At 48.7% G+C, this 13,266-nt stretch overlaps 1 protein-coding gene across 2 annotated transcripts in view; it reads right to left on the reverse strand.

Moving 5' to 3' along the window:
* TENM2 (teneurin transmembrane protein 2) overlaps positions 1-13,266 on the reverse strand; it is an 883,834-nt gene that overhangs the window by 27,495 nt on the left and 843,073 nt on the right. For both annotated transcript variants that reach the window (XM_036239731.1, XM_036239730.1), the window contains exons 24-25: positions 7,758-7,933; positions 5,976-6,211 (exon numbers count right to left, since the gene is read on the reverse strand). In XM_036239731.1, the coding sequence (XP_036095624.1) occupies positions 5,976-6,211; positions 7,758-7,933 (412 nt within the window). The remainder of the gene's footprint in view (positions 1-5,975; positions 6,212-7,757; positions 7,934-13,266) is intronic.

The following is a 13,266-nucleotide window of genomic DNA, read 5'->3' on the forward strand; positions in this document are numbered from 1 at the left end:
GAAGCCCGAGAGGTCTTTCTTCTCTTCTTTTTACCATGAATGCTGAGGAGGCAGTGCTGTGATGAAGGACACGTTTCTGTCACAGCCTTGGCCATGCGGGGTGAGGGACTGGTGTCTGCCCAGCTACGCAGTTCGTGAGCCCCACGTCCCGGGGCAGGATCCCTCTCCTAATGCCTGCCCCCACAGGCCCCGCCGCATCAATGTGCCTTTTCAGAATGTGAAGGGCCCTGCTGCCGTCACACACCACGTGCCGCTCGGTCTCTGCTGTCCCCCCTCGGGGTCGCTGCACAGCCGTCTTGGTGGGTCCCGGGCAATGCGCCTTGTTAGCGCAAAGCTGGGATTCCCTGGCACATACAAATCGAATTTCTGTTTCTGTGCAATCGCATTGCTAACCTTTTTTTAATTGCTTCTAAAATATTTTCAGCGGGTTCTCTTGAGTTTTCTAGGTAACAGATTCTCCAAAATATGATAGTTTTGCTTTCTTGCTTACTAATTAATTAATTATTATGTAATCGTCACCTGAGGATATTTTCCCATTGATCTTCAGAGTTGGGTGGTGGTGGGGGGGGAGACAGACAGACAGACAGACAGACAGACGTCGATGTGAGAGACACATCAATTGGTTGTCTACTGCATGATCCCAACCAGGGCCAGGGAACGAACTGCAATGGAGATACATGCCCTTGCCCAGCCTCAGACCCGAGACTCTTTCATCCACGCGTGGATGCTCTAACTGCTGAGCCAAACCGGCCAGGGCTTTATTTATTTAAAAAAACATTTATTTATTTATCCCCCCTCCATCCTCCACCCTCCTATTTGGCAACCATCAGTTTGTTCTCCACACCTATAGGTCTGTTTCTGTTTTATTTATTCATTTTTTATCATCATTAGTTTTAAATTTCCACATATAAGTGAGACCATAAGGTATTTATTTTTCTCTGACTTATTTTACCTAGCATCATACCCTCTAGGTCCACTCATGTTGTTGCAAATGGCTCGAGTCCATTCTTTTTTATTGCTGAGTAGTATTCCATTGTATATATGTACCACCTCTTCTTTATCCCTTCATCTGTGGGTGGACATCTAGGCTGCTTCCATTTCTTGGTTATTACTAGTAGTGCTACAATGAATATAGGGGTGCATATATCTTTTCAAATTAGTGTTTCTGGCCCTGGCCAGTTTGGCTCAGCGGTTAGAGCGTCCACCTGCAGTCCGGAGAGACCCGGGTTCGGTTCCCGCTAAGGGCATGTACCCCGGTTGCAGTTTGTCCCCGGCCCTGGTTGGTCGTGCGGGTGGCAGCCACTCGATGTGTCCCTTTCACGTCGATGTTTCTCTCTCTCTCTCTTCCTCTCTCTCCCTCCCACTCTATCTGTACAAAAAATGGAAAAATGTCCTCGGGTGAGGATAAAAAAAAAAATTAGTGTTTCTGTTTTCTTCAGATAAATACCTAGAAGTGGAATAGCTGATTCAGATGGCAGCTCTTATTTTTAATTTTTTGATGAATCTCCATACGGGTTTCCATAGTGGCTGCATTAGTTTACAATCCCACCAACAGTGCACGAGGGTCCCCTTTTCTTCCCGTTCTCTCCAGCACTTGTTGTTTGTGGATTTATTGACGGTAGCCATTCTGACAGGTCGGAGGTGATACCTCATTGCGGTTTTCATTTGCCTTTCCCTGATGATTAGTGATGCTGAGCATCTTTTCATATGTCTGTTGACCACCTGCAGGTCCTCTGCCCATTTTTAATTGGATTGTTTTTTGTTTTGGTGTTAAGTTGTATGAGTTCCTTATGTATTTTGGATATTAACCCCTTACCAGCTTTAGCACTTGCAAATATCTTCTCCCATTCAGTAGGTTGTCTTTTGTTATGTTGATGGTTTCCTTCACTGTGCAAAACCTTTTTAGTTTAATATAGTCCCATTTATTTATTATTATTATTTTGTTTCCCTTGCTTGAGGAGATATACCCAAAAAGATATTGCTAAGACAGATGTGCAAGAGCTACTGACTGTGTTCCCTTCGAGGAGTTGTATGGTTTCAGGCCTAACATTTAAGTCTTTAACCCATTTTGAGTTTATTTTTGTATCCGGTATAAGAAAGTGGCCCAGTTTCATTTTTTGGCACGTATCTGTCCTGTTTTGCCAACACCACTTTGTGAAGAGACTATCTTCACCCCACTGTATATTCTTGCCTCCTTTGTCTTATATTAATTGACCACAGAAGCAAGGATTTATTTCTGGACTCCGAGAGGTCTTTCTGATGCTACACAGCTCAGCACATCACTCTGCTAATTAAACCCTGGAGCGGCTCCCCACCGTCCTCAGGGTAAATGTCAGCCTCGCAGAACGCTCCTTCCCACAGGCGGCCCTGGCTGGCGCCCTCTGTTTTCATCTGCACCCCCGTATACCGCAGTCCCTTCTCTCGGGCCATGCTGAGTTAGTTTTCTGAAATGCCATTCCCTTTTCTGACCTTGACCGTTTCACACGCGACACTGCGCCGGTCACCCCTCCCCTCGCTGTCGGGCTGATTTCCTCTTCAGGCTGACTCCCACTCTTCCGGGAAGCTCTCCCCGATCTCTCGCCCAACCTCAGACCTGACGGGTCTGTTCACATGCATTTCCTGGGCTTCCTTGCAGCTTAGCGGAGGTCACCCCACCGTGTTCTCGCCAGGGCGGGCGGAAGCGGTGTGGGTCACGTGCGACCCAGTCATCCGAGCCCTCCGCCCCTCCCGCAGCCGTAGGGGTCATGTGCTTAACGTGGCAGGGTCACAAGGTAGACGGGTTACAGTGAGACCGCTGAGCTGAGCGGCCTGGGCCTTTGGACGCCATGTGCTGGGTCCCTGAGATCTCCGGGCTTGTTCCCTGGCCACGGCCTATCCTCTCCTGGTGACACTGCGGCACCCCTGTCCTTGTGATCGTAACCTCCTCACATCATACAGCTCACATCACACACGTCTCGCGTTGTCTTCTCCACCGGACTGGAGTTTCCTGATGGTCTTTAGTTTTCTTTCTCTCCCTCTACTCTACTCACCCACTCCATCATCCTTGACGTACAGTTGGCACTTAGTAAATATCTTTTTTTTTGTTATCCTCAGCTGAGGACATTTTTGCATTCATCTTCAGATAGAGTGGGAGGGAGAAAGAGAGGAAGAGAGAGAGAAACATCGATGTGAGAGAGACACATCGACTGGTTGCCACCCACACGACCCCAACTGGGGCCGGGGATGAACTGCAACCAAGCAAGGTACTTGCCCTCAGCGGGAACCGAACCCGGGACTCTTCTGGTCTACGGGCCGATGCTCTAACCGCTGAGCCAAGCCAGCCGGGGCTTAGTAAATATCTTTTAAAAAAATTTGAAACGTGGGTTTCATCTCCACAGACCCAATACAGAAGAGACTTAAACCTAGAAGCAAATAAAAGTAGACATACCTAGGAAAATGAACAATTATAAAATGTAACCTTCGCCCTGGCCGGTTTGGCTCAGCGGTTGGAGCGTTGGCCCGAGGACCAATGAGTCACAGTTGCGGTTCGTCCCTGGCCCTGGTCGGGTCATGCGGTAGGCAGCCAGTCCATGTGTCTCTATTATATCGATGTTTCTGTCTCTCTCTCTCTCCCTCCCTCCCTCTCAATCCATCTGATAATAAGTAGAAAAATATCCTCAGGTGGGGAATTAAAATGTAACCTTCTCCTGAGAGTCCATTCTATTAAATGTCTTTCGAATGAAGAACAAATTCCGGGGCCCCCCTGGGACAACGGCGTCAAAGTGGAACAAAAAGAAAGCTCAGGACAGAAGAGCCAACAGACACCCTTGGCCGAGCGGCTGCAACTCCCCTGCCATGGGCTCAGGAAGTACCCTAGGAATGGGACACCCCAGGTCTCCACCCACATCCTGCTCCACCTTGCCTGTCCACCAGCTCCCCTGCAATTTCCGGGAGTTGCTTTCATTTCATTCACTAAACAATTTATGAATCGAATGAACATAAATGAGATGCAAATAAATTCCAGGCTTTCTCCCTCATTTTCAAATTACATTTTCAGTCCACTCGACCTGTTATAATCTCATAGCGATTTTCACTTAAGAGCTAAATGGATCTGTGATGATTGTTACAGGAACGAACACTAGACAATTAAGTGTTGAGGTGTGGATAGACAAAGCTGTGTTCCGATTTGCATAAACATGATACCAACAAATCGAACCCTGGCAGAAATTCACTTAGAAGACTTGCATGCCTAACTTCTGCTAATCACCACGAGTCCCATGATTAAGATTCTTAATATCCAGGGTTGGGATTATAGCCATTTTTATTTAGGGCCAGATTTTATCTGTATTTTGAAAACTTCGTCAAAATGCAGAGCTGACTTATCCGCGAAATGACACGATGGCTACTTATGATCAACTTCGACGGTGCAGGGTATCAAAAATCAATCGCACAGCCTTGAAACCCAGTCATTAAACATGTAGCGACTGATGGCATTTCATTTTTGTCTTGAGGAAGGCACTGACTTTGCAGATACCAGCAGAGGGAGACGGACATGGGAGGCAGCTGATAACCGGAGGTGGAGAATGAAATTCCAACCAGGCAAAAGCAGAAATGTAATGTGAAATGGTCTGGCGCTGCAGGGAGGTCACCTGGGCTGGCTGGATGTCAGTCCAACAACTCGGCAAAAGTTATGACCCACGTGCTCTTGATGGGAAGCCGCCTCCCTCAGGGGTTCCAGAGCACCTGTTAAACCCTGCAAGTCCCACTGTCCTCCCCAGTCTGCAGTTACTTCAGTTATCTATTCGTTTACTTATTATCTCCCGGGGAGTGCCCCCCGGGAGTGCCCAATGAGTGACCGGAGCAGGACCCTGGTTATCTGGACACCCGAGGATCTGAACCGGAGGCTATGCGGCCTGGTGGGGAAGAATGCTGGTAAGTGAACCACACAGAAAGACAGAACTGGGGCTGCACCCTGGCTTTGCCATTTTCTACCCACTGTGACCTTGGATGGGCTACTGAGCCTCCCAGAGTCTGTGTTTCCTCGTCTGAAAAATGGAGATAATAACAACTACCCCCGAGGGGGCTGCTGAAGAATTAATACAATACAAGCATTTAAGGTAGCGCTTGCATCATCCAAGATCTCAACAAACGCTATGTGTTACTTTTTAAAGGACACAGCTTGGCCCTGGCCAGTTTGGCTCAGCGGTTAGAGCGTCGGCCTGCGGTCCGGAGAGACCCGGGTTCGGTTCCCGCTAAGGGCATGTACCTCGGTTGCAGTTTGTCCCCGGCCCTGGTTGGTCGTGCGGGTGGCAGCCACTCGATATGTCCCTTTCACATCGATGTTTCTCTCTCTCTCTCTCCCTTCCACTCTATCTGTACAAAAAATGGAAAAATATCCTCGGGTGAGGATAAAAAAGAAAAAGGACACAGCTTGTAGGTTGCCTAGTCCGGGGAGGCCTGGGTTGGTTTAAACTTCCTCCTGTGGGTTGCCTGTCACCTCCTCTCGGGAAGCCTGCCCTGATTCCCTGGGGCCGGGTGACAGCTTCTCCTCTATCTTCTCGCTTAGCTCATCGGACGGTCCTGCATCTACATTCCACTGACTGTCAACTCCTTGAGTGTGCAGAGTACGTGATGCATTTTTTGTTCCTCTGGTGTTTAGCCAATTACCCGGCACCCAGGGGGCACTGGTACCAACTCTTCGGCTGAGGGGGCCACACAGTGAGAGTTGAGGGAGAAGCCGGTGTGACAAGAAGACCAAAGCTCTCTCGGGTTGCGGCAGAGGGTCGACCCCGCCTTTCCAGTGCCCGGAGCTGGAGAACGTTCTGTGCACGTATCAGCCCGAGGGACCTACGGCTCCTACCTTCCGAGGGAGAGACTTGTCTTCTCCAGGAGAGCGAGGAGGGGTGGAGGCGTGGAAACCGGGAACTCCCCTCAGCTCCCGGGGGAAAGTGCAACCCCTGCTACCCTGTGGTGGCAGGTTGGGAGGGACCACTTACCCGGAGCTTTCTGCCAAAGATGGTGACTTTGCCTTTAATCTGCTCCTTTCTCAGGCGCCACTCGATGGAGTTCAGGCCGTTCTCCATGGGCAGGGAGATGTTGCAGCGCCCAATGGTGGGGGTGATGGTGCCCGCCAAGACGTGGGGCTCACTGTGGAAGCTGACACCCATCCCGTTGGCATACATCACCCTCAGGGTACCGTTGTTACAGAGCTGGTAGCTGTTCCGCACTTGATCTAGGGGTGGGGATAGGGAAGTAAATTACCCACTGAGTCACGAGAGACCAGAACCCCTATTTTGATAGGTTTCCATGGTACTTTGCAGCTGTCAGTCGAAGGCCTCCTTCAAGTAGCACATACACAGTGTTAAGGTGAGTAGCAGAGATGCTACTGATCCGTGGAAAGAAAAACATGATTAGTATGTGGTACCCCAGAAACAATTATGCTGGTATATTTTTCTTCTACTCACTGAAGACTACTACTAGGACATTTAAAGATGTCTATCGCCTATACAGTGTGTGTCAATCAAATTCCTGATCTTTAACATGTATTTTACGGACAAAAATAAACAAAACCAATGTAAATACATGTGTGTGTGTATATCTGTATCTACACATAGCTTTCCTTTGCCTACCATCTAACCCGAGGCTGATGGTTTAGCCACCGGTGAAGGTCTCCTGCAAACCAAGTCTAGGATTCTTCCAGAAAATCAGGAGAGAACGCAACCGTCCTGCCCCTCGTGACTCTGCTGACGCCACCTCCGCTCGAGGGAACTCTAAAGGGACCCGGCTCGCGCGGGGAGATGGGCCCGCCGGCGCCGATAACGGGCGCTTATCTGCCCAGACGGAATCTGCACTAGTCAATCAGACTTCTGACCTTTTCCTTTATCAAAAAGTTCCAGGAAGGAACTGTGAGTCGGAGACTCCGTCCGCAGATATGTGGCTTCCTGATTATCTGGCCACAGGAGCCCGGCGGGGCTCGGGGCCGGGAGCGGCCCTGTACCTGTCACTCCTGCGACCGCGGCCACCGCGCCGGGAGACGGAATCTACATCATTAATCACTGGGCAAGGCAGAAACAGAGTCACGGAAACAGACTCCGCTGTGGGATAACGGTCCAGAAATGTCACCATTTATCTGCCGAGAGGACACTTTTGTCCTCTGACAACGGGCTAACCCACTGACATTATATCTTAATTAAAAGGAAAATTAATCTGCAGAATTCCTTTTCTTACCAGCCCCTGTGCTTGTCTGGGGTGCATGTCATGTCGAACAGCAGCAGAAACCGTGGGGTGGTCACAAACCTTTGGGATCCTAGTCTTGGCAAGAGGTTGCTAAAGAGCTCTGATTGCAGGACCAGCAACTCAACGCACAAATGCTTGCAAGAGAGAATCAGAATGGCACCAAAAAGGAAGGGTGTGCTCGAGAGAATAAGCAGGCTTTGAGAGGCTACCGCTGTGCCGGGGCAGCGAGGGGCTGGGGGGACAGTGTGTGGGGGCGGCAGTGGGCTGGTATTTTCAGATAAGCCTGTCGACATTTCCAAATACCTAGATGGTGTGGTACAGACGACGTCCCCCTGGGTCTGATTAAGTCACTTTCTACAAGGTTGAGCTCTTGCAGCGTTTGTTTGCTGTGGATATTTCACTAAAACGGCAAGTTCAGGGGTGCTTTAGGTCTCGGGAAGTCCTCTGAGGCTCGGCAACTCACACCCCTGGGCGTGGCTGGATTCTGGATCTGGGGGTGAGTTTGAGCGTAGGGGAGTAGTGGGGGGTGGGGGGGGGCTTACCTTGTACCACTGTGTAGGAGGCTTCCACTGAAGACAGGTTGGTGATGACAGTGACGTCATCATCGCGGTTGGAGTTCTCGATGTCAATGGTGATGGATTTCTCCATTTCCCGGTGCAGACTGGTCACCACCCCTGTGGGGCGTGTCACATTGGTCAGACGGCCCTCGTGGTCATAGCTGGAGGACAGACACACTGGTTGGAACATAGGTATTGGGGCTGGGGACTTTCCCAACACTCAGAACTACACAAGAGACAGAGGAAGAGATTTGAAGGTGGGGTGACCAGGTGGTACTTCTGTCTGAGGCCCCTCGTCACAACCCTCAAAACCCCCACCTACCCTGAGAAATGGTGGAGACACTTTCTATCACCCACCGATATACCTGCCTCAACTCAGTGGGAACAGTTCCCCTCCGGAAGGGTGGACTGATTATGTTCTCCCAAGTTAGTGGGGACACCTGGTAGCCCTCCGGACAACCAGCCTGGACCAAACGTCACCTCCCTGCCTTGGCTCAAGCATGGCATGCTGGGCAGCCTGTAACCTTGTCTCTGACCCTATAGCCCCAAACCAACCACGGCTCAGCTCCCCCAGCAGCCTCTGCAGACAGTCCTCCCAATGACTCACTTGACGACAGTTGCCCTTAGCACCAAGTCTCTGCACAGCCACGGTCCAGCCCTGCTGCCGGAACGCTGCCTGCAGCCGAGCTGTCCCCTGCGAAAGTGCCACTTCACACTCTCCGCAAGTGTGCAGGGTCCTCCCCCACCTCCAGCAGGAGCCTTGCAGCTCCACGCCTGGGCGGGGGGCACTTCTTGCTCTGGAAGAGCCACTGGATTCAGAAAGCCCAGGCCCCCCTTCTGCCCCAGGACAGTGAAACACCCTCCTTTCAAGGTCTAAAGGCAGAAGTCAGATTTGTTTCTGGGGAAGGGAGGGGGAGGAAGAGGGGACACAGAAGGCATTTTGCTTGGAGGGTTAGAAAGGAGGGGAAACAACTCAGCCTCTGGGTGTGACTCGCCTGGACTGGAGACAGGGCCAAAGCCAGAGGCTGAGTGAGGGAGCTGGGAGCCTGCACGGCAGGGGGGAGCAGGAGGGCCCGAGCGAGGTTCTGTGGACAGAACCACTGGGCCTGTCGCACTTTCTCAGTGCCCAGGACCACAGACACACACACGGACGGAGCCCGCTCAATGTTTCTGGAGCAAAGGTGCAGCCCTGCTTTCTGACTCTCGGGGATGTGAGAGATTTTGCTGCTGGGCTGAACTGGGAAGAGTCGAGGTCTGTGGACGTTTGAAGGCTGAGACCAAGTTGGATTTCTTCTTCCTCAGGGATGAAAGGGTAACTCAACGTCCACACATCAATCAATGTGCTAAACCACATTAACCAAATGAAGGCTACAAATCATACGATCATCTCAATAGACTCAGAAAAGCCTTGGACAAAATTCAACATCCATTTATGATAAAAACTCAACAACGTGGGCACAGAGGAACTGTACCCCAACATAATACGGGCCATCTCTAACAAGCCCACAGCCAGCATCATGCTCAGTAGTATAAAGCAGAAACCTTTCCGTCCGAGACCGGGGACAGAGACAGGATGCCACTTTAGTCAACATAATACTGGAAGTCCCAGGCCAAGAAATTAGGCAAGAAAATGAGATAAAGGCACCCAAGTAAAACTGTCACTAGTTGCATATGACATGATATTATATAGAAAACCCTGAAGACGTTACCAAAACACTGTTAAACTAATAAACAGATTCAGTAAATTTGCAGGATACAAAAATCAATATATAAACACCTGTCACATCTCTAGACCGCAATAACAAGCTAGCAGAAAGAGAAATTAAAAAACAATCCCATTTTCAATCGCATCCACTAGAATAAAATACCCCGGAACAAATTTGACCAAGGAGGTAAAAGACCCATCGACGAAAACTGTAAGCCACTGATGAGGGAAACTTAAGATACAAATAAATAGAAACATATTCTGTGCTCATGGAGTAAAAGACATAACATTTTAAAAATGTCTATACTACCCAAAGCAATCGACAGGTTCAATGCAATCCCTACTGAAATTCCATTTTTAAAAAATCAACAAATAAAACTACAGCAAACTAAAAAACTTCCTCACAGCAAAGGAAACCATCAACAAAATGAAAAGACACCTACTGAATGGGAGAAAATATTTATAAAGCATATATTTGATAAGGTGTTGATACCCCAATTATATAAAGAACTCATAGAACTGAAGAGCAAAACACAAAACAAAAAAATCCCCCCAAAACCAAACTAGCCGATTAAAAAATGAAGAGGCATTTTTCATGGAAATAGAACAAGCCATTCTAAAATTTGTATGGAACCACAAAAAAACCCAAATAGCCAAAGCAATCTTGAGAAAGAAGAACAAAGCTGGAGGTATCAAGCTCCTTAGTTTTAAACTATATGTGCCCTGGCATGCGCCCTGGCCAGTTTGGCTCAGCGGTTGGAGCATCAGCCTGAGGATCAGAGAGTCCCAGGTTCGGTTCCCTCTAGGGGCACATACCAAAAACAAAACAAAACAGCACATTACTGACCTAAAAACAGACATACAGATCAATGGAACAGAACAGAGCTAGGAAATAAATTCACATCGATATGGTCAATTAACGACAAAGCAGCCAAGACTCTACAGTGGGGTAAGGACAGTCTTGTCAATCAAGGGTGTTGGAAAAACTGAACAGCCGCCTGCAGACAAATGAAACGTGTCCACCATCACACACTACTCCCCAAAACTAAATGATTACAAACTTGAAAGTAGGAGCTGAAACCATAAACTACCAGAAGAGAATATGAGTGGCAAGCTCCTTGACGTCAGTCTTTGTGACTTTGGATTTGACACCAAAAGCGAAGGCGACGAAAAAAAAAAATCAACAAATGGGACGACATCAAACTAAAAAACTTCTGCACAGCAAAGGAAATGATCAACAAAATGAAAAGGCACCTACTAAATGGGAGAAGATAGCTGCATACCTGACAAGGTGTTAATATCCTATATATAAAGAACTCAGAAAATTCAAATGAAAACACCGGCCTGAGCAGACGTATGCACCACATGTTCACTACAGCGTTATTTACAATAGCCAAGCTCTGGAAACAACCATCAACGTGTGAAGGGATGTAGAGAACGTGGTGTAGATACGCCATGGAACGGGGTTTAGCCATGACAGGAATGAAATCCTGCCATTTGAGACAGCGTGGATGGACCTTGAGGACATTATGCCAAGGGACATAAGTCAGGCAGAGAAACACACTAAAAAGCCCAAACGAGCTCATGGATACAGAAGACAGATTGGTGGGGGGCTGTAATGGGGAAGGGGGTCGAAAGGTGAAAACTTCCTGTTATAAAATAAGTCATGGGATGTCATGTATGCAGGGATACTATTGTTAACAATACTGTATTGCATATTTGAAAGTTGCTAAGAGGGTAGATTTTGAAAGTTCTCATCACAAGAAAAAATTTTTTATAATTGTATGGTGATAGATGTCAACTAGACTTATTGTAGTTATTGCTTTGCAATATATAAATACTGAATCATTATAGTCTTATATGCCAATTGCACCTCAATAAAAAATAATATAACAGTTGTAAGTGTTTGGGCATGGGGTACCTAGTGGGGTACTCAGTAACAGCATCCCCAGTTCTTGCACAGTAGGGACTGTGTGAGGTGCTAATTCTGTGGGACCCAGGCCGGACTGAATCTCAGTCCCCTGTATTACCTGGACACCTCCAATGTACAGGTTGCCCTGCCTCCCTATGACAGAAGCAGCAGGAATCGGAGATTCTACTTTCGGGGGAACAGAGGATTGGGGTTGAGACCAGAATCTCAGGGGCAACAGGGCAAAAAACATGTCCCCTTGAACTTTCAACGAAGATTCCGTTGCCTACAGCTCTGCCTACCTCCCCTGTGCAGCGAGCGTCTTCACATTTGGGTCTTTTTGCAAATAAGCCCACACGCCATTGCAAGGGGCTGTGAGTTCCTGGGCTGGGATCTCGAGGCCACCCAGTGAAACCAGTCCAGCCTCGGTCTGTGAGGTGCTGGGGGCTGCCTCTGACTCCTTTATTCGGTGAGGACTCACTGAGGGCCTGCTATGTGCTTGGCACCGTGCCAGGCGCTGGGGACATAGCTAGGAACAGAATGTGCCCTTGTGACACGTACATGCTGGAGAGAGGGGGCAAAATAAACCAAGTCAAATTTGGAGTATGTTAGGTGGTGATAAGTGGTAAGATTTAAAATAAAAGGCGGAGAGAGGGAATAAGGGAAGGAGAGAGAGAGCAGGGGCGGTTGTAATTTTAAGTTCTGTGCCTGTTGGAGGTCCAGGCTGCTCTTCCTCAGTCTGAGCGTTCAGGAGACCCAGCAGGACTTCCAAATGGCAGGCCCGTGCTTGCCTCATTCGGACTGGCCTCCTGAGAATGACACTGTTTTTCCCCCAATATGGTGAGCCAACAACTAAATGATCTCTGAAATGCACTGGGTCTTTATTTTTATTAAAAACATTTTTTTTTTCCTTTATTGACTTTAGCGAGAGAGGAAGACAGAGATAGAAACATCGATGAGAGAGAACATCCATTGGCCACTGGGGATCGGCCCACAACCTGGGCATGTGTCCTGACCGGGAATCAAACGGCAACCTCCTGGTGCCGGGGTCGACGCTCAACCACTGAGCCACAGCGGTTGGACTGCACTGGGTCTTCAGAAGGGAAGATGAAGATCTAGGAGGTGCTTGGTGTATCTTTAACCTAACTTGGTGTGAGAGCTAAAGATGGCACTTAGATAGTGCCTTCGGGAACAGAGTAACTGGAGCATAATGTTTGATCAAGTCTCTGTGCCCTGAAGGATGTTTGGATGCTTCAGAAGTCTGAGGACAGCTTTGCCCAAAGACAAGACACAGCAAGGGAGAGCAATTCTGCAATACAGTCAACTCCCGGCAGGTGGCAACAGCTTCCTGTACATTCTCCCAAACCCACTGTCAATACCATCGGAAAGTGAACACTCCTGGATTTAGGAGTGAGCAACAATGTTTCTCCCTTGTCCCCCTTTCCCTCTGTGACAGCCCCTCCCTAACTTACTAAATTCTGGGCTAGCAGCAATGCCGAGACAGAAAGCAAACAAGGATTCCAAATACATAGGGTTAACCAGATCCTTCACCATCAAGGAGAGCCGGATACTTGAAAATTCATTCCATCCCAGGCTCCGCCGGCAATTGGCAGAATGAGGCCTTAGCAATTCCCTCCAGCCAGCACCCCGCTGGTCAGTCCCTGCAGCAGCCGGCAGCTGGACCAAGTGCTGCTGGCAGGAACGAGGGAAAACAGCTTTCTGGCGAAACAAGCGGCAGCACTATTAAGCATGAGATAATTGTTAGGGGAAATATGACCAGCTCTCCCATCTTTTAATATACCTAGCACTTTATCTGTATTGATCTGCTTCTGCTGAAGAGGAAATTCAGAGTTTATCTACCTGTCTGCGTGATCAAGTGT

Source organism: Molossus molossus, unplaced genomic scaffold (genome assembly GCF_014108415.1).
Source record: "Molossus molossus isolate mMolMol1 unplaced genomic scaffold, mMolMol1.p scaffold_m16_p_4, whole genome shotgun sequence".
Classification (NCBI taxonomy): domain Eukaryota; kingdom Metazoa; phylum Chordata; class Mammalia; order Chiroptera; family Molossidae; genus Molossus; species Molossus molossus.